This window comes from Nicotiana tomentosiformis, chromosome 12, assembly GCF_000390325.3.
Source record: "Nicotiana tomentosiformis chromosome 12, ASM39032v3, whole genome shotgun sequence".
Taxonomy (NCBI): domain Eukaryota; kingdom Viridiplantae; phylum Streptophyta; class Magnoliopsida; order Solanales; family Solanaceae; genus Nicotiana; species Nicotiana tomentosiformis.
Window position 1 is genome coordinate 81844453 of NC_090823.1, and position 21657 is coordinate 81866109.

Below are 21657 nucleotides of genomic sequence, written 5' to 3' on the forward strand. Positions count from 1 at the left end.
AACGACCGATCGAGTCGTTACAAAAGTCAAATAACTCTAGGAGTCTATATACTTACCTTTCCCTTCAGTGCGGAACTTCGAACGTGAGAATATTGAGTTATATTTGGAGAAGGGATAAAAAAAGTTAATTGATTTTGGAATTTTAAATATTTACAAATCTAATATAAAAGGAAATTTAGTACTAAGCTCTACAAATATTTATATTATTTTAAACGAAGTGGAACGTTCCTTATACCCTTTAAAGCCTTAACTTATATTAATTCATATAAAGTTAAAACTAAATTAAGTTAGATATCTTTTGTGATATGTTTTATGTTCCTTACTATTAGGATTACTACATAATTCACATAAATTGAGTTAATTTTAAAATTTTAAATAATAATGAAGTAATTAACTGATAATTTTTAAAGATGCAATCTAATTTTAAAGAATAAAAAAAGTACACCTATGTGGGTTTGTAGGAATATCTTTCATTATATAAAAAGAATTAGATTACCATTCCAATATAACGTAAAATATTTTATTTTACTGTGCATAAAAAGAGAAAAAAAAGAATAAAGCAAGTGGAACTTTAGCAAGTCTAACAACCAAATCAAGTGGAACTTTAGCAAATCTAACAACCAAATCAAGAGAAACTTTAGCAAATCTATCGGACAAATTATGCAAAATATTTGACGGAGATCAAAAGTATTTACTTTTCGCAAATTAAAGGGCCAAAACATCTTAGAAATATATCTAAGAAATCATTTTGAACATACCTCCAAACATAAAGGATCATTTGTGTCATTTTCTTGTCAAAATAAGTTTTGAAAAAAAAAAGACTAGGGTCAAAAGTGGAAGAGCAAATACTTGTCTCCTTGTTGTATTACTTTTAAAACCCCTAAAACCCTAAACCCATTTTCATCCAAGCCGCTCATAGTGTTCACTGTTGAAAAATGAGACCTCCAAGAGGACGTGGTGGTGGCGGATTTAGGGGCGGCAGAGACGGCGGCCGCGGTGGCCGATTTGGTGGTGGTCGTGGCGGCGGCCGCTTTCCTCCTCGCGATGAAGGACCTCCTTCTGAAGTCGTAGGTAAATAAAGTTGCATTAAACTGAATCTCTCTGTTTTTTTTTTGTGTGAGTATTTTTTTTCTTTTTCTTTTGTGTGTTTAAGCTTTATGTGATGAAAAATGTGTTTTTTTGAATGGTAATATATGCAGAGGTATCAGCATTTGTACACGCATGTGAAGGAGATGCAGTAACAAAGCTCACTAATGAAAAAATCCCTTACTTTAACGCTCCTATTTACCTTCAGAACAAGACCCAGATTGGTAAAGTTGATGAAATATTTGGTCCTATTAATGAATCTGTAAGTACTCTTTTCTCCCATTTGTTATTTGCTAGTACTAGTTTCTAATGCTATATGTTAGCTTTTAAATTTTCATGGATAAAGTTGTTGCTTTAAATCTTTAATATTCGGAGAAGGATCTAAGCTATATTCACTGACAGTGTCAATTTTTTTATACTATTAGTGTGTAGCTCAACCTTTGAAAATTTATCTGTAATTACCTCGTGTAATATTTTTGTACCGTTGGTGCACAAAACTTAAACTCTTCGAAAAATGATGCCATTCACTAATATTTTGTTGTGGTGGTTATTTGAGGGGGGTCTTTGTTATTTTAGCATTTGGCTAAAGTTAATACTCCCTGTTCTATTTTATATGTCAGTATTTTGCTGTCAGATTTTAATGTGTTAATTCGACATATTATATTGGTAATAGTGGAAGAAATATTTGAAGGGATGATTGAAATGTTAGGTTAATGGAGAAATCATCACATCATTGTTTAAAAATTGAATCTTTAGTGAATTTCAAATCTTTTAAAGCTGTGGAGTTGTATAGAAGTGGTATGATGTCAAATCTTTTGGAATGTTCCAAAATATAAAGTGTTGTATAATTCAAATGGAGCAAGTAGATTCCTTCTTAATACAGCTTCTCGAGGAAACAAGGTAAATGGAAATACCGTTCTTGTGAGAAAAAAGAAATTTATTACCTCTGTAGCTCAATAGTGAGCTTTAATTAGGCCTCCAGGGCTTTAGTCCTAAGAGTGCAGCTTGTGTCTTGTGATGTGTGGCTTAGGCGTACATCATGGGTTCGAACTTTGCAACAGACAAAAGCCACAAAAACCTTTTGAGTGGAGCAACATAGAGGGAGCCCATTATCCAGTGAGTTTTGAACTGTGCGCCACTAGCCCTCGCGGATTTTTCGGTTATCAAATAATAGTAAGCCTTAACTAGAGAGACTGGCTTAGTGGTAGTACAATAGAATCAGGTTCTCATTGTTTAATGCTCCACTTACCTCTAGAACACCACATAGATCAGAAAAGTTTGATAATTTTTGTCATATTGGTGTGCCCTTGAGTAATCCATATTCCTGTATTACTTTCTTGCTTTCTTTGGGTGCAAAATTGTTGCTTTTATATTTCTGAAAATGATGATATTTTATGCTTTATTGCAGTTGTTTTCGATTAAGATGTCGGAGGGAATTATTGCAACTTCATATTCAGCTGGAGATAAGTTCTTCATTGACCCAGCTAAGCTTTTGCCACTGGCCAGATTTCTTCCGCAGCCCAAGTATGATTTCTCTGCTTTACTTCACGCTTCACACTTGATTAGTCCTTTCGTTTGATATTAGTATTTGTAGCCCTCTGGATATACTTGTATGCCGAATGGGCTAAATAAGTTATTGAGGAACAATGTCTATAGTTTATGTTCAAGAATAACTTGTAAAAGAGAAGAGTGTAAGATAAAGATGGTGAGAGCTTTCGGACTATATCATGAATTAGATTAGAATTGGCCCAAGAGGTAAGCAACTTGATGATACCTTTTAGCAAAGGGAGGAGATGCTGCAACTTCTACAATTTGTGGAATCAAATGTTTTTCATACAAATGGAGTATTATATTGTAATTCCAAATAGTTGAACTCAAGGACTTACCTGCTCTATAGCTACAGTTTCATTCAGATGAGCAAGATAACAAACCATCCCTTAAAATCCTAAAAACTACTTGCTTTGTTGTTAGTAAAATATATGAAGTTGCAGTTGGGCTTGAGAAACGGATTAATTTTTTGGGGCATTGTTTGATTGGTTTGCAGGTGACCTTCCATATTTTGTTTGCTTTTTGATGTTATGCAAATGCTTAAAAATATTCTTCACTGTTACAGGGGACAGCAACAAGCTTTTAGAGGCGGTGGACGAGGTGGAGGGAGAGGTGGGAGAGGTGGACGTGGTGGTTTTCGCGGTAGGGGTGCTCCTCGCGGGGGTAGAGGTCCTCCTCGGGGCGGTCGTGGAGGTGGTTTTAGGGGTAGAGGGAGATTTTAAAAAGGAATGTAATGTACTTTTGATTTCTCAAGTTAGTTTGTAATTCTGGATGATGTGACTCAATCGGGCGTATGTTATCAAAGTTCCTTTTTGTTAATGGAATCAGCCCTCCTTTATCTTTGTTTTGTTCCCTTTTTCCAGATAATTGGCATTGTAAGAATCTTTGTCCATTTATTTCCCATGTTTAACTGATTAGATATGTATAATCAACTCTTAGCTTGCGTTCGGTCATACATTCTCAAATTTGTTTTAAAAAATTTATTTGAGTGAAGTTTGGTTTGAATATGAAAATCTGTTTGGACATTATTTTTTAAAACATATTTTACTTTTTTTTGTAAAAAAAACATGAAACGTGACTTATACTCGTAAGTTATAAAAACTATTAAATATACCTAACAATACCATACAAACAAATTTGCTAATCCTGTATATGCAAAACCTTCATTGATATCATTCATTATTATTATTATCATAAACCATAGTCCTGAACATAAATACATTATCCTAAAACCATAACTTGATATTTTAATATCAACTGCTAATAACACAATTACTAGCTACTACAGTTCGTTAAATTACAATAATATTATAAGATTCATCAGTCCAAAACTAGCTGGTGGATTAGTTGGGTCATAATAGATGGTGGTTTTTTTTTTTATAGAATACTAAAGTTTGCGGTAATTTTGAAATTGTTAAAAAATCCAACGGTGACATTTTGAGCCAAAAACATGTCTAGAGCTAGTTGGATTTGGAAATTTTATTCAAAATCTGCCTAAATATGAATAAAATATATAAGCAAACAGGTTTTGCCAAAAATATTTTAAAAAAAACTTAGCAAAATCTATGGCCAAACGGGGACAGCATAGCCCATTTGGACTTGGTTATCAAGGTCCCTCGTTGAGTGGCCTTGGTTTGTATATGTATTTTGCTTTTTGGTATGTGTGGTGGAGTGATTTGGTTACACGATTAAAGGTGATTGTTTAGTGGGAAATCAATTCTTCACCTCGTTTAGATATAAATAATAGGGCAGTAGAGCGATAAAAAAATTTAAGCAAGAAATTTACAGTGCAATAAGTTGTCTAATGGACTTTTCAAATGCAGGCACAATGATACTCAACAAAGGATCAAGTGACAAGTAAACAACAAACTAGTTTGCATATTGCGGATTTAGATTAAGCAAAGTGCATCTTTCAATGCTTTACATTATTATTCAGAAGCCACATTGTCCTTGGGTGAACATTTAGTTTACAAGATTTATCAAGGAAAAAAAAAGAAGGGCAGAAGGCGAAAAAGGTGGAGGTCAACCCAGAACATCAAATGGATAAAGCTTTTGCCAAAATTATGCTTAACACAAAACTTAATACAGACAAGCCACCGTGTGTCTCATTCTCAAGCTTCCCATCCCCTTAGAACAGTTGCTCTAGCTACACGATTAACGCCCAACGTGAAGGCGCCCATTCGGAGATCACAATTGTGAGTCTTGCACATATCCTTAACATCTTTAAAGCCTCTTGTCATATATGTCTTCAGCTCAGCATTCACTTTATCCTCATCCCACATAAAGCCTTGGATGTTCTAGTATTTCAAAAACATCGACAAGTTGATAAGGTAACTGAGCTCTTGGAAGTTTTAACATGTTCTTGTGGTGCATAATAGAGTAAACAACAGAACAAGAACAATGCTTTGTGGCAAAGTATGAAAAAAGGTATAATACCTGAACCCACTCAAAATAACTAACGGTGACACCACCTGAATTAGCGTATATATCTGGTAGGATGACAACTCCTTTCTTTGCCAAAATCTGTAGAGGATTAGAATTAGTTAAAATGTTACAGTTGTCTTGTGCGTGTCTCAAATATGATCTGTAACTAACGCACTTGCCTATTCTACCTCCTTTTGTAACTTTTGCTTTACTTGCTTCTCGCATTCTTAAGTGGATTGTGAAAAAAGAAAAACAAAAACAATTATTGCACTGACCTCATCAGCTTCTGGATCAGTCGGATGGTTAGCTGCCTCAATAATATATTTGGCTTTAATATTATTTGCATTATCCCTTCAATGACAAGTTCAAACGTATCACAAATATGACACGAAAGGCTTCTTGATAACTAGTTCAATGCAAAATCATGAAAGTACCTGTTGATTACTCCGCCAAGGGCAGCTGGTATAAGAACGTCACAATCTTCTACCAGTATTGAATCTGGATCTATTGAACGTGCATCGTTGAAACCTTTAACTCCACGATTTTCCTTCACGTGTTTGAGTAGGCTTGCTATGTCGAGTCCATTCTTGTTCTTTATGGCACCTGTTATGTCACTTACTGCAACGATTTTACCACCTTGCTCATTGATAAGTTTTGCAGCCCAGGAACCAACATTCCCAAATCCCTGACAGTAGGGAAAACATTGTCAAATTCGCATTCTTGTCCAGTGACAACTAACAGCAGATAAAATCATAAACTCCCCTACAAAAATTTTTTGGGGCCCCAAAATTTGGGGGCTTAATGCAAAGGCTTTACTAGCCTTACCCTGAACCACCCCTGCCCAGAACAGAAGTGAACATTTTGACTGTGCTAACCTGTATAACAAAACACTGCCCAGCAATACTCTTGCCATGCTCTTTTAGCAGCGCTTCCGTAGCAAAGAGAACACCCCTTCCGGTAGCTGCATCTCTACCTAAGGATCCACCAAGATCCTGTAATAAATTGTTACATCTCTTAGGCTAAATTGACAATGATCCCTAACTACATAAAGAAGTCATTTTCACTACAAAGCTTGTGCATATCTAAACTAGAGCAAAAAGGTGTGATGAACACAAAAGTAGTAGAGTCAAGTTCCAACACCAACTGGATTGTGTAAAATGGGTTCATAGATTGTAGAAAAACATGAATTGGAATAAGAACTCCGCTGAATTTTTATGCATTACTCACAATAGGTTTTCCGGTTACCACTGCAGGTGAATAACCATGAAATTTTGAGTACTCGTCTAGAATCCATGCCATTGTCTGCACAAAGAAATTGTAGCAACTCCAGTAAGACATATTTCACTAAGACGACAAAGCATTAGATGCAAATGACATCTTCTTCCATCCACTAAAATGCTAGGCAAGAAAAATCATATTCACAGACCTGTGGATTTGTTCCCATATCTGGCGCCGGAACATCTGTGTGAATTCCGATCAGGTCATGTATTTTTTGAGTAAATACTCGAGTAAGTCGTTCTAGCTCAGAGTTACTCAGGTCACTAGGGCTACATCCTATGCCCCCTTTAGCCCCACCATATGGTATATTGGCTACTGCTGTTTTCCATGTCATTAGCTGTGCTAATGCATTTACCTCATCCGGATCAACCTACATTAGACATCGATGAGTGACTATTCGATCAATTGATAACTCTACTCAGTCTGCACATATCGAAATACTATTTCTGTTACGATCTGCAATTAGTAATAGTCTAACATAGAGAAGAAAAAAAGAACCTCAGGATGGTATCTGATTCCGCCTTTCATAGGCCCGCGAGCATTGTCATGTTGTACTCTAAATCCAACAAAAGATGCCAATGAGCCATCATCTTTTGGTATTGTACACTCTACCTGAAGATTGCACAAAATCAGTCCAGGAACATTTGCTTTGACAAAATTTTGAAACACACACACACACACACACACAAAAGTCAGTGTACTAAGAACAATAATTTAACCACCTCAAAGCCTGATCCTATAGGGACCTTTTGAACACTAAAAAGTTTAAGTCAAGCTCCCTAAGTATAAAGTCCAAAACCAGAACAAAACCTGTTTTTATTTCCCAAGACCCAAATTGGCCAAAAACTCTTGTCATCAAAGCATAAGTAGGAACACAAATAAAGGGGTGCATCTTCTATTTCAAGAATCCCTTTTCATCAAAAAGAAAATAAAGTTAAGCAAGTGACATACCTTAATTTCTCTAAAGGGGATTAGCAGACTCTTTTCCAGCTTAGAGTCTAAACCGAGCAGTCGAGCTGCCAGCTTAAAGTTTCTATTTGTTGCTGCTAAAGCATTCATGTTTCCTCAAAAAATGAAGCTCAAACCCAGAGAAAGTCAATATCCTAATATAGGAAAGGCAAAAAAATATCGCAATCAATCCTAGATTTTTAACAAGGAAAGGGTGAAGAAAGAAAATTTACACTTGGCAATAACATCTCAGCAGACATTTAATGTAACTGTTTTTAATTTTCCATGTGGAAAATAGTGAACAATCGTGTCATCAACACGTTTTAATCTTATCCATTCTATACAGAGAGCTAAAACACTAATTTGTTTCTTACCCAAAAACCAAGAATTCAACAAACGGAGGCTGCAGTTGATCAAGCAAATATAATTAGCATGGAGATTTTCAATATTTCAAGAAGTATACTTTAGAATTAAATTTGATAATTGAGGTAGCTGCTGTTTGTTTTATTATATAATAAGTGTCAGCATGTTTATCTAGCCAGTAGCCACGTCAAGTTTTTCTTAAAAAATACTCCTAAGTCATAAAGTTCCAACATGCACATTAAATACTGACTCCCCTTCTATTTCCAGTTTCGAGGCTTTTTTGTTTTTCTTCAACGAGTGTCTTCTTTTTATTGGATATATAAGTCTGTTTCGTTTACTCGAAGATTTTTACACTATCAGTTTGTTTTTATGAAACTTTGATTTTTATATCAGGTTTGTCTTAATGATTTAAGAAATTTATACACTGACGGTGCACATTATTCGAATTTGCCTTACCTGGATTAAGCCCTCACCAATTGAGTTTACCCAATTTTGGGTTCAACTGGAAGCTACTCTGACCCCAAAATAAGGGAGAAGCCATTTCAAACTTCGAGTAATATGGTTAGGGGGCAATGGACAGACTTAATTGTGCCTTAATTTTAAATACACCGTGTAAAGGGTAAAACTAAAAAAAGAATGTACAAGAAAAAGGTTTGAAGAGATGAGTCATCTTTGGCTTGTTTACCCCTTTCTTATATCTATTTATACATATATTGATAGCGCAAAGAACGTTTATACTATCTATATATTTTAATATGTTAGTAGGAAGTAATTTGTCTTCTTTTCCGGGCTACATCCCACTATTACGGATAGTTGCTTGTATGTGGTTATTTTTAGGGTAATCTGATATTATACAACAACCAACCCAATGAAACTATAAATTTTTTTTTAGATGGTTAGTGTATAGAAATTGAACTTTATCTTCAACGGCTCATTGTTTCCTACATGGGACGGGCAAAATCTTGTCCCAAGTTTTCTATTGAGAACTAGTGACTTTCACCATTAGAGTATAATAGAAAGCACTAAGGTTGTGCAGAGTTTCTCAACATTAAACACAAAGGAATTAAGCATCATAATGGAAAGTAGAAAACAGGTTATGAACTTTTTTTTTAAACCTTCCTCATTGATGTCAGCATTGTATGAGCCTGACCGACCCAAAGGACACAGCCAAGTCCAAGATGAGTACGACTATCATAACAAGTTTATGAACTTTCAAGCACGCAAACAATAGAAACTAACCAGTTTGAATAAAAATTCAAGACACCTTAGCTTAGTGTACCTCAAGACAGAAGAAGTTTAAGTCCTTCGTCCCTCTGCCTCTAGTGACTTAAGCCTGCCCCTGAAGCCAACAGAATAATGCACTAGATATGTAATTACTCTTAAGTCCTGAACTCCAATACTATCAATTTATATCCATGAAAAAGAAAAATATGGAATCAGATTCAATATATTAACCCGAATATCAAAAGTTTCTCGATTTATACTCGTATAACGAAAGTGTGTATATATGTAGGTCCAAACATAAGTAAGTGGGATTATCACTGCCATGGGCGGAGCTAGGCCGGAATGATACACGGCATAGATAAGGTAATTTATTTAATGGATATATACTAAATGTCGGATCTTCTTGCCTTCTTCACAAGTTTACCTTTTTTGTTTTTTTAAATTTCTTTAATAAGGATTCTGGTTCCGCCGCTGCATTGTCCCTTTAGCTTCTTCACGTATGCATATTTTGCTTTTATCATAACACTAAAGTTCATAATCCCCTTGACACCCTCCGGCCTCCACCCCTCAAATAAAAGAAAATCCGATTTTAATAAGAAACTGCAGGGACACATTTCAAGATTCTCTTCTAAATTGTCACACAGAAGATGGGGGCACTACTGGAAAATGTCAAATTTCGGACCATCAAACTTGTCAAAAATCTATTATTTCTTACGGATTTCCGACCGAAAGTCAAGTGGTGAAAATAGATGGCCGTAAATTTTTCGACCAAATCGGACGAAAATTTCCAACAGTTTTGGTCGTAAAGAGGAAAAATCAGGATGACCAAATAAATTCAAAATTTGTGACTGATTCGGTCGAAAATCCAAACATAAATATTAATAAAGTTATACGAGTTTCGACTGATTTGGTTGGTATATTTAATAATTAATTTAAGTTATATTCAACATTTTTGATCGAATTGGTCGAAAATCCTAAAATTAATTTAATAAATAAAAAATTTCGACCACTTCAGACGAAAATCTGGGAATTCCCAGTTACAAATTCCGACTACAGTGGTCGGAAATCAGACGCAAATTTTGGTAATATCAAATATCAAATGAGTGAATATTACAAAGCCTTCAAACAAGTGTAAACAATTCTATTAAACCACATTAAAGTCCAAACGTTTCAACCAAATGATATTCAAGTCGAAAACACATTATGCAAAACACATTCACAAAGTCTTAAAACCAACCAAGTCAAAACCAATCAAGTCTAAATACCATATTACACATTCCAAATACTACTCCTTATCAGTTTCAATCTCCTCATTGTTAGATTCCTCAAATGTACGTTGGTTGCCATGCTTTTCCATAAATGTTCGCATCATACTTATTGTTTCTTGAGCAGTGTTCCGTTTTTGCGCCAATTCATTAGCTTGTGTCCGCGTAGTCTCAATTTCTTTGGGTGAAGCAGAAGCACCACTGAATAATGCAGCTGGAATAGTGGAGGATTGCTGTACTCCAAACCCGTAGACTCTACCTTTATTTATTTTCATGAGAAATAAAGAAAAATAAAGTTAAATGAGCAAGAGAAGAAACATACAACTTGTGCAAAATAAAATTAAAACGAATATTACTATAAAATTCTATACCTTTATTTACTCCATCAGCTGCATGTGTTCATATTGAAGTCATATCTTTGGGCGACGGTTGGGAATCAGGCTGAGTTTGTTGCCATTCATCCAATCTTCTTTGATGTCCTTCCTGAAATAAAAATGATAAACATTATATAAACAAACTAATCTTAAGCAAAAAAGAAAGTAGTATTAAATTTAGAATCTTACATATGTCTCTGATGCACGCGGTCCGACTCATCCTTTATTTGTACCATCCTCCTCCTCCTCCTCCTTCTTCTTCTTATGTGTCTCCTCAAAGACATGAGTAAGAGACACATTTCTCCCATGTGTCTTTTTCTGCCAAAATTATAAATATGAGTTAATATATGTTCGATCACATATAAGCAAAACTAAGAAAAATTTTATAAATAAATTATCAATCTCAATCAATGGGCCTCAAACCTAATTAAACCTCCAGTGTGCAACGAACCACCCTTACTAGAGGCGAACAGAGCCTTTCCTTGTTCACTCTTATGCTTCCATTCATCGGTATTCAACTTCTTCAAAGTTGAAGCCAGACATCTTGACACAACCAATTGGGCTTGTTGCTACCTCTCCGAGCAACAAAATGAGTATCTTTAATCCTTTATAAAGCTCTTTTCTCAAAATTAGTATTCACCTGAATTTCATACTGAGGCTGCCATATACACTGAGTCTGCAATTAAAACAAAAGTTAGACGAACAGAATAATTATTATATAATTATTTTTTGTACCTTGAATTGATGCCACATATTCACTCTGATCTGGTATGGTATCTCTCTCCAGGAATTTCACTGCTCATGAAAAAATGGCTTCATAGATTTCACAACATATGTGTGGCCTGATAGGATGGCAAGAACATGTATTACATTTAACATGTAAAATAAATCTTCGTTAAATTGAATATATCTAGAGCTTTGTTCAAGCAATTAATAATAAAGAATAACTTTCTCATCCTCATGGGATACGATAATCAACCGATGCAAATGACCGTACTCTACAGTCCCACCAGCATACTGTCTCCAGGAAGGAGAAACAGAAGATGTACTAGTAGATGGGATGCAGTTGTCTGAAAGATTCCAATATACAGTCTAGATATACTAGGAGTGGATGATGATGGAGAAGATAATGAAGTAGACGATGATGGAGGCACAAAAGACGAACCATCATGCTGACTGTTATGGACGCCCGGGGATGGAATCGATGGTGAGCCACTACGCTGACAAGTAGGGACAAGCTGACTCAAAAATGACAAAGTAGGCGTGGGCATAAAATTAATGATAGTCGAGGCTGAACCGCCATTGGTCAGCATAGAATACTGTACTGTGCTAGACGGGAGAGGGGGAGGGGAATGACTCTGAAAACTTCGGTGGTAATGAAGTCGATTGAGAAGGACGAGAAAAACTAGGAGGAGGAATCATACTTGGCATATGTGAAGGAATGTGACTTGTAGATGGCAAAATATTTTTTCTTCTTCTTAGATTGTTTATGTTATTTACTCTTATAAGACATCTATGCAATTTAAGTAAAACAGATATAATAAAAAAATCAACATGTCATAATATAAAGTGTTCTTCTATATATTAAATGATTAAAGGAATAACATATAAAAAGTCCAACAAGATATAAAAATAATACAATAACATAAGAAACCAAATAAGTCATAAAACACACAAACAACTCAATCTTCATCGCTTTCTTCATATTGATCATATTCATTTTTATCATCGCTTGTTTCATTTTCATCATATAATTCTTCATCCTCACTTGCTTCATATTCATCAATTGAACCTCCGTCCTCATTTTTCATGGATGTTCCTTCCTCATACTCACCTTGATTTGATTTAAGGACTGAAGGATCGAATTCTTCATGGAGGCTTTCACTATCCAGCATTTCACCTGCTAGTTCATCATCCATTATTGTTTAAACACTTGAAATGTTATTCTGGTACGCTACTAGTAAGTGTTGGATCATACCACTTACACAGAAAGAGTACCAACTTTTTTTTCAGCCAACCAACACTACACTCGAGTTCTAATATCTCTTGAAGCACACCATAATAATCAACATCTCCATCACCTTTCATACACACGCCACTATAATAACCTCAATTTCAAAAAGCTTTGGGAACTAATAACCTCAATTTCAAAAGTGACCATTTAATTCAAGTTTTTCGACATTAATTCGCTTGTTTTAATATAAACCCAACTAAAAAATATCGAAATAAACTCAATTTTCAATCACAAACTAAGAATTGGAAGAGTTAATCCCAAATCTCAATTATAAGTTCATGGCAACAAACACCTATCAAATTATTTTATTATACTTCTAATTAACAATATCAAACCTAGATTCAACTACCAAATTAATATGGAATTTTATTTATTCTAATAAAATTACTCAAACCTAGATATTCAACTAGCAATTCCCTTACTGTACTTGTATATTGGTCATGGGATAAAGACGAGGGAGAAAAAGAGAGAGAGAGAGAGAGAGAGAGAGAGAGAGAGAGAGAGAGAGAGAGAAACTGACCGCGGAAGAGAAAGAGAGGGGTGTCACCGAAGAAGGACGGAGCCGGAGAGAGAGGGGTGTCGTCGTCCCCGTCGCTGAGCTGCCTGAGGGTGGGGGTTCCAGCCAGAGAGAGAGAAAAAGAGAGAAGAAAGAAAAAAAAAAGAGAGAAAAGAAAGGGGCCAGGGATTTTTTAAATAAATTTCCGATCGAGTCAGTCGAAAATTTAAATTTGTTTAAATTTTTCATTTTTCGACTGATTCAATTTCAATGTTGGTCAACGAAGTCAGACCTTGTTTTAATAAACTTTTGCTATCGAATCGGTCGCAACCTTTTTTTTTTTCGCAGTATTTTGCGCCAAAATTTTCGATAGGTGTAGTCGGCATATCTGCCATAAAAATTAAAATTTATTTTTAGCACATTTCTATTCGAATCCATCGGAAATTTCCGACCGAATCCGTCGGAAATTTCCGACTACTTTTCCCCGTCAAAAATGACACTTTTTTAGTAGTGGGGGTATTTCAGAGACTAAATAAATGAATGAATTTTAATATGAATATGAATATGAATGGAGTTTAAGTTATATGTGCTGATTGTGTAAAAAGATATTGACATAATTAGCATATTATAAGGTAATTACGACTAAACTTCACGATAAAAAGTAATTGATAATCTAGTAATTAAAACTGGTAACTAAACTTTAATCGTACATATATAAAACTACTCAACCACAAGAATAACAAATATACCTCAATCCTAAATAAGTTGGGTCGATTATATGAATCTTCATTACTCATATAAGCTCATCGAATTATCATCATACCAAGTAAAATAAAATATAAAAAATGAGTTAAATAAATATATAAATACTAGTAATAATAATAATAATAATATTAGAAGCTCTTTGACAAGAATTTAATTATTTCCAACTAATAAATACTACATATATAGATCTTTTCTTCCACTGTATCTTATTTTGTAGCTAAGGCTACGTTAACTACTAGTAATTTTTATTTATTTATGCTGTTAGTATATAGTACTTAAATCCACATGAATATGAATGTATGCTCATGTTATATGACGTACTGGAAGGGGTGGGGCGTGGGGGACTAGTCCATACTCTATAAACCAATAACATCAGCATCAGTACTAAAGTAGAGGAAGCTGAAGAGGAGAATCTAAGGTTTCATCATCAAATTCCATTAAATCCCAAAAACTGTTTCAATAAGAGAGAAAATAAAGAATAATATCTCTTTCAAACGTGGAACCAAATATCCTTTTGTCCTCGCGAATAACAAACATACTACGTGAATCTGATGCAAACTCCATCTTCCTCTCTTTCCATAATAACTAGTTTGTTCGTATAGAAGCTTCCTTTCCCATCCAGTTCGATATCACTAATTCGAATTTGTATCGCGTAAGAATTAGGGGTGTACAAACCGAACCGGAAAACTGCATCAAATTGAAAAATCAAATCAAACCGATTAAAAAATCCGATTAGGTTTGATATTGAGTTAAAAAATCCGAACCAAACCGACATATAAATATATAATATTTATATATACTTTTAAGATTTTATATAGAATTTTCTTTAAAAAATGTCTAGAAATATTTGGGATTCTCTTATGAGATGTAATATTTTAATAGAATATGAAGTGCTCCATTTTTATTAACTTTAAATAATGAGTTTTATGATCACTTTCTTATCAAGTGTTATTGAAATGTGTCAATCTCTTTGTTCTTCCATATTCATATGTCAAGATCTATTAAATTCGCCTATCTTTTTCGAAGTTGAAGTGATATTTAGATAATTTAAAATTAAATAGAACATAATTTAGGTATCATATTAATTTTTATGTTTAATTATTAAATCCGGTTAACCTTGATAGTGTACATCAAGGAAAGGTTATTGTGAGACGATAAGAAAATAACTATTATGTGTTATTAAGAAAATTATTCCATAAAAATATTTTAATGGATCATATTGTTTATTAATTTTTTTTAAGTTTTACTAAACATATATTTACTTGTAAATAATTTAACAAAGTAAGATTGAAATAATATATATATATAACAAAATTCCCGAAAACCCGAAAAAACTCGACAAAATCGAACCAATCCAAACCGATATGGTTGGTTTGGTTTGGTTTTGATAGAAACCGAACCAACCCGATCCATGTACACCCCTAGTAAGAATCATTAACTGAAAATATTCTCTATCAGATTTTTTTTCATATCTAAAATTCAAACCCGATACCTCTAGTTGAAAATAAAGAAATCATATCCATTCCACGATAAACTTCATGTCTAATAATTCATGTTTAATAATTCACGAGATTCTTTCCACTTTAACGGGATGCAATATATTTACTACTATTATTTTTTTCGAATGCAATCTAGTTGATAAATTATATCTTTTGCCTTTATATTATATAATGACAAAGGGTGACATTCCTTTCTGAAAAAAAAGCCTTACATAATCAGAAAGGTCACATATTAAACCAATAATGAAGTAATTAGGCTCCTTGAAGTCAAACGGTATTTAGAAAGAAATCTTCTTTTCCTGACTTGTAACTCATTTTAATTAGTTTCAAAAAATTTATGAGAATGATAGTTGAAGGCCAAAAAGTTGAGACCGAAAAAGACAAAAAGTGAAACACCCTTCACTGCTCCTTGTGATAGAAAGCAAAAGCACAAAAATCACCCACATTTTTTAATGATCATCTTACATATTTTTCTCCAGCTTTAATGTTGATTAAATCGACAAATATTTTTCTTTTTAGTGTGGACCATATATTTTTTTGTTTTTAAGTTTTAATTTTTGTTTGTCAAATTTATCGAAGTAGACACCAAATTCTAGGAAAAGGAAAAGGGAAATTGATGAAAGATATATATACTTGGTATAAGGCTATAAGTCATGAATACAAATTCTTTGAATTTTTAAGAGACTTCTGCATTTTTCTTCAATTAATTTTGCTGAACTTAGAGGAATATTTGCAGGCAACCAAATGGAATATGAAGTGCAGATACAGAACAGAATCCGACAATTCATTGCTTCGATATAGTTTATTTATAAATTCCCGCTATATTATCCCCAAGCTCAATGGCTATAACAAGTTGTTTATGGAATAAAGTGAAGATTATAAAGGCTGAAAGAGTAAGTTATCTGTTATATATTCTTTCTATTCGCTAACTACAATAAAAAATTGAAAGATTGCTTGTTATATTCTGCCCGAAAAATGACACAAATCCGAATATGAGGATCATTGCTTTATGTGTTTTGTTTACCCGAAAAATGGATAGAGTTGAATTTATACGTAGTTCTAAGGATACGTGGTATAACTTGGCACAAATCGGAAAGTAAGCAAAAATATATTGAGTATTGACAGTATTAAAGAATGAAATACAAACCAAACTGAATGGAAAATATTTTATGAACCACCAAGTTGAATCAATGTACTAAGCGCAAAAAGGGATAATCTCTATGTGAATATCACTATATCTTTCTATTTGAATATCAATAATATGAGCGTGTATGAATGCCTTAATGTTGGGATCTCTTACAAAAATAATAGTCATCCCTCTTATATTGGAGGGATCCTACTTTGGATATAATTAAAAATACATAGTGGGGAACCCATGATAGATTAGCTTTTCCCTAATTCCCGCCGAGATTCTCTCCCTCAATGTGGCTATAACGGCTCTTGTCTCTTGGCTCGATCTTGATCGGACTTGGTATTAGTCGATTTTCAAGTTTAGAGCTCGATATTGACTCGGGGCCCGGTATTGACTTTGGCTCGATATTGGTCGGTCTCTGGCTCTTAAGCTCGATAACACCACCTCACATCATAGTTCCATTTGGACTCGAGCTCGGTAATGAGTTCGAGATCGGCATTCGATCGGTCCCAGAAATTTGAGCTCGGTAACCTGGCTTCAGATCTCATCCCGATATTATGAAGATGACATTCGATCCATTATGTTCCAATATTGACTAGTCATACGAAGGTCGAAATCAGTTTTGACCGTATATAAATAGTTTCCTCGTTTCTCGAGAAGAATGTGGCGAGAAATGACATGATTTTCTAACGGTATGACTGGATATAAACTGACGTTTTCATCGAACCCGATCATGACGTATGTGATAGCTGTCTCGTCGGTTCAGTTACCAAGGCTTTAAATGAGTGTCAGAAGATGGTCGACCGCTACTGATATTGAACCGTCATTACCAATTCTATAAATAGCTCCTCTCTTCACCATTTTTACTTTCAGATCTCCAATCACCAAATATACTAAGTTCTTATTGTATCTTCTGAGTTCTTCATCTGTGAATTTGTGATTCTCACTTACAAAATCTCTCTTCAAAACACCAAATCTTTGTCATCTCTTTCTGTTTTCAATCTTTACATCTAAATGGCGAAAACGTCAAAAATTGTTCCCCAAAAAGAAAAAGCTTCTTCTTCGCGGCCCGCCGGTGACAAAACACTGATAGAGCCACGACCTGAGGAGTGTGTTCCCGGGGGTATGTTCTTACCTCTGATTTGAAGATCGACAAAGCCTCGTCGGTTCCCAGTTGATGCGAGCCAGTATCGAGGTATATGTGCTCGATAACCGAGGAACATCTTGAACAGTTAAGAAAAGATTGCAACTGGGAGAACAAAGAAGTGATAATCCCGGCTCCCGAAGAAGATATTACTACCCATGTGAAAGGGGTTTTAAGCGTGTATACTTACCCTTTTACGTTGGGCTCGCTCGACCCTGTTGTCATCGATTTTTGCCGCCAATACCGAACAACCCTAGGCCAAATCCATCCTTCTTTTTGGCGGATTGTTATTTTGATCCGCTTCTTCGTGAACAAAATCGAGGGGATGCCTTTCACCCTCGACTACCTCATCAGATTGTACAGCCCCCGCCTCTATCAAGGTGGGTTAATATAACTCCACTGTCGGGCTAACAAAGTGCTATTCTCGAGTATAGACGAGGACAAGGACCAAGGCTGGATGGGCAGGTTCATTCGAGTGAAGACCTCCAATCTAATCCCGGCCTAGAAGATGCCGTTTCCCGAGGAATAGAACATGAAGCGTAAGTATAATTCTACTGTTAGCTCCTATTGTTTCTTTCTCTTTCGTTTCTCTTACCGATATCCTTTTTCGTGATGTAGCGGTTGCTTGGATGCCCGGTGCTATTCCTAACCTTAAGAGCTGGGTACAGGACCTGGCTTCGACCTTTACCTATGCCAAGTGCTCGTGGTGCGACTTATCAAAGGGCCGATGGGAGGCTAAAACTCATGATAAGCCTCTTTCCCATGACTTCGACGATTCGAACAAAATGCCTTTTTTATACTTAACCAATTTTCTTGTGTGTAGGCCTGGGCAAAGATGCGGTCATGAGGCCCCTGTCTGGCGAGGAAGAGACTTTGACCCCGGTTCCGAAATCAGTGAAGGACAACAAGAGAAAAAGGGTCTTTACTTCCGAGGATCCAAAACTTAAGACAAGGACGACTCGTAAGCCAAGGAAGAATACCATCCTTTTGACCGAAGAATCAGTTCGGCGTCTAAGGGATGAAGACAAAGAAGAAGAAGAAAACGATAGGTCCATACTGGTGGCCCGAGTGAAGAAGAGCGCCGAGGCTCCAAAGGCTACTGAATCAATGAAGGCTTCAAAGATTCTATTTTGTGATGAGGGAGTCTCGGGAAGAGAATTGGTCGAAGTCCCCGAGTCATCGAAGATCGAGGCTACTCCCACCATAATGAGCCAATGGTGGGTACGGCTGCGGGGGCTGGTCTCGAGGCCCCTCGAGATGGAGAGAACTCCCCAAGTGATTCACTTGGGGCAATAGAAATTGGAGGCTCCCCGCTGCTCCCCTCGTTTTCTGAGGAAATGATTCGAGAGGCTTGGGCCTTGAAGACCCTTTCTGTCGAAGGAGGCCACAGAAGGGAAGATCCCTTTCGTGATTATTTTACTGGGGTCGAAGATGCTACCGGCCTGAGCGATTTGGAAGTCTCAAGGAAGGACTTGGGTGAGGCATTGGGCCTTTTTAACGAAGTGCAGCGAGCTCTGAATCGGGTAAGCCTTAACTCTCTTGGTTAGTATTATCTGTGTTTGTTTTCCTCTTCTAACTTCTTTTCTATCTGTGTAGGCCTCAACGCTTAATCGGGATGCATGTTCTCGGTCCCGAGTTGAGCTGAGTCGGTACGAGGCCGACCGGGAGAGAAATGACCTCAGACTTCTTTGTGAGCAAAGAGAATAGGAGACCAAGGACCTCCGAGCCGAGTTGACCAAGGCTCACCAAGATCAGACCGATCTGACCGAGCAGGTAATGAAAATCTTAAAAACTCATGGGTTCGATTCGGGATCGGAGGCTAAGATTTCGATCTCACAGTTGCAGCAGAAGCTCGAGATGATCGGGCAGCTCCGTGAGGAGGTCGATATAATAAAAGCGGAGACCTTGGGGTAAAAAGAAGGTATGGACAACCTTGCTGCAGAGAAGAGAGGCTGCTCGAGCCCAATTATCATCGGCCGAAAGTCAACTTCAAGGCATGAAGGAGAGGAGCTCGGTTCAAGTAAGAAAAATAGAGGAGCTCGAGGCTCGGTTGGCTTCCAAACTTGCCAAGGCCAAATATGAAGCTGAAAAAGCAAAGGCCGAGGCAGATGCATTCGTGGCCGTCTATCGGGCCGATGCTGAAGCCGCTCAAGTACAAGCAAGAGAGGCAATTGGGACCGCTCAAACTCGAGCATATTGGGTTGCTGAACTCGCCAAATGCCAATCTCGTAGGGAAACCCTCGAGGAAATCCATGCTTGAGGTTTCGATCTTACCGAAGAGATAAAAAAGGCTAAAAAGCTTGAAGCCGATGCATGAGCCCTGGATTCCAATGATGATGATGATGACGAGAGCAAGAACGGGTATGAGAGTGGGGAGGAGCTTGATGGAGAAGAGACTTCTCCCGGAGATGATCAGGAACCTTAGGGTTTTTTATTTTTGATCTTTTTGTGTAGGGTCTTGATAGGACCTTGTAAATACTCATATATATGAAGATCTTTTCCTTTCCCGACTTGTCGTTTTTTCATTTTCTGCCTTGTAAAAATTTTGTTTCATTCATGCCTCATGAAAGTTTTCATAAGTTCGAGGCTTTAGGCAATTTGATCGAAGTCGGACCTTGTAGTCTTTATAACCAAGTGAGCATTTGCTCGAACTTGAATTAAAAATAGCCCTTAGGCTTAATAGTTGAGTGTGTTTGCTCGAACTTGAAGCAAGAGTAGCCCTTAGGCTTAATAGTCGAGTGAGTGAACTGAAGTGATGTAGCCTTTAGGTTTAATAGTCGAGTGAGTGTTTGCTCGAATTCAAAGTGATGTAGCCCTTAGTCTTAATAGTCAAGTGAGTGTTTGCTCGAGCTCGAAGTAATATTGCCCGTAGGCTTAATAGTCGAGTGAGTGTTTGCTCGAACTCGAAGTAATGTAGCCACTAGGATTTATGGTCGAGTGAGTGATTGCTCGAACTCGAGGTAAAAGTAGCCCTTAGGTTAATAGTCGAGTGAGTGCTTGCTCGAACTCGAAGTAAGAGTAGCCCGTAGGCTTAATAGTCGAGTGAGTGTTTGCTCGAACTCGAAGTAACATAGCCCGTAGGCTTTATGGTCGAGTGAGAGTTTTTCTCGAACTCGAAGTGATTTAGCTCGTAGGCTTTATGGTCGAGTTAGTGTTTTGCTCGAACTCGAAGTGATGTAGCCCGTAGGCTTTATGGTCGAGTGAGAGTTTTTCTCGAACTCGAAGTGATTTAGCTCGTAGGCTTTATGGTCGAGTTAGTGTTTTGCTCGAACTCGAAGTGATGTAGCACGTAGGCTTTATGGTCGAGTGAGAGCTTGCTCGAACTCGAAGTAAGAGTAGCCCTTAGGATTAATAGTCGAGTGAGTGTTTGCTCAAACTCGAAGTAATGTAGCCCGTAGGCTTTTATGGTCGAGTGAGTACTTGCTCGGACTCGAAGTAAGAATAGCCCTTAGGCTTAATAGTCGAGTGAGTGTTTGCTCGAACTCGAAGTAATGTAGCCCGTAGGCTTTTATGGTCGAGTGAGTGCTTGCTCAAACTCGAAGTAAGAGTAGCCCTTAGGCTTAATAGTCGAGCGAGTGATTGCTCGAATTCGAAGTAATGTAGCCCGTAGGATTTATGGTCGAGCGAGTGCTTGCTCGAGCTAAAAGTAAGAGTAGCCCTTAGGCTTAATAGTCAAGTGAGTGTTTGCTCGAACTCGAAGTAATGTAGCCCGTAGGCTTTTATGGTCGAGTGGGTGCTTGCTTGAACTCGAAGTAAGAGTATCCCTTAGGCTTAATAGTCGAGTGAGTGATTGCTCAAACTCGAGGTAAAAGTAGCCCTTAGGCTTAATAGTCGAGTGAGTGCTTGCTCGAACTCGAAATAAGATTTGCCCTTAGGCTTAGTAATCGAGTGAGTGATTGCTCGAACTCGAAGTAATGTAGCCCGTAGGCTGAGTAGTCGAGTGAGTGTTTACTCGAACTCGAAGTAATGTAGCCCGTATGCTTAGTAGTCGAGTGAGTGATTGCTCGAACTCGAAATAAGATTAGTCCTTAGGCTTCTTTGCATAATAGATCTCAAAATAGAGGAATTTTTCTGGGATATAAGATATCGGCAAAGAA

At 36.6% G+C, this 21657-nt stretch overlaps 2 protein-coding genes across 3 annotated transcripts; one reads left to right on the plus strand and one right to left on the minus strand.

The window, feature by feature from the left end:
* Window positions 1–863: 863 nt before the first annotated feature.
* Window positions 864–3566, plus strand: LOC104095358 (putative H/ACA ribonucleoprotein complex subunit 1-like protein 1). Its single transcript, XM_009601480.4, has 4 exons — window positions 864–1071; window positions 1200–1348; window positions 2495–2610; window positions 3200–3566. Exons 1-4 carry the CDS (start codon window positions 936–938, stop codon window positions 3354–3356), a joined length of 558 nt encoding a protein of 185 aa, XP_009599775.1. The 5' UTR covers window positions 864–935; the 3' UTR covers window positions 3357–3566.
* A 926-nt stretch (window positions 3567–4492) lies between these two features.
* Window positions 4493–18386, minus strand: LOC104095359 (glutamate dehydrogenase B-like). Of its 2 annotated transcripts, XM_009601481.4 has the most exons (11): window positions 18376–18386; window positions 7659–7721; window positions 7288–7439; window positions 6835–6948; window positions 6485–6706; window positions 6286–6360; window positions 5934–6050; window positions 5493–5743; window positions 5334–5409; window positions 5071–5157; window positions 4493–4931 (listed from the first exon to the last, which is right to left on the minus strand). In XM_009601481.4, the coding sequence occupies exons 3-11, from the start codon at window positions 7393–7395 to the stop codon at window positions 4746–4748; spliced, it is 1236 nt and encodes a 411-aa protein (XP_009599776.1). In that variant the 5' UTR covers window positions 7396–7439; window positions 7659–7721; window positions 18376–18386; the 3' UTR covers window positions 4493–4745. The 2 variants fall into 2 exon arrangements, with proteins under 2 accessions (XP_009599776.1, XP_009599777.1); XM_009601482.4 differs by lacking the exons at window positions 7659–7721; window positions 18376–18386 and adding an exon at window positions 8927–9061.
* Window positions 18387–21657: the final 3271 nt, after the last annotated feature.

Coding starts and splice junctions, on each gene's coding strand:
- LOC104095359 (XM_009601481.4), bottom strand. CDS start 7,395: ATGAATGCTTTAGCAGCAACAAATAGAAACTTTAAGCTGGCAGCTCGA. Junction 6,361..6,484: donor ATATGGGAACAAATCCACAG/GTCTGTGAATAT, acceptor TTCTTTGTGCAG/ACAATGGCATGGATTCTAGA. Junction 6,051..6,285: donor TGGTAACCGGAAAACCTATT/GTGAGTAATGCA, acceptor AATTTATTACAG/GATCTTGGTGGATCCTTAGG.
- LOC104095358 (XM_009601480.4), top strand. CDS start 936: ATGAGACCTCCAAGAGGACGTGGTGGTGGCGGATTTAGGGGCGGCAGA. Junction 1,072..1,199: donor ACCTCCTTCTGAAGTCGTAG/GTAAATAAAGTT, acceptor TAATATATGCAG/AGGTATCAGCATTTGTACAC. Junction 2,611..3,199: donor AGATTTCTTCCGCAGCCCAA/GTATGATTTCTC, acceptor TCACTGTTACAG/GGGACAGCAACAAGCTTTTA.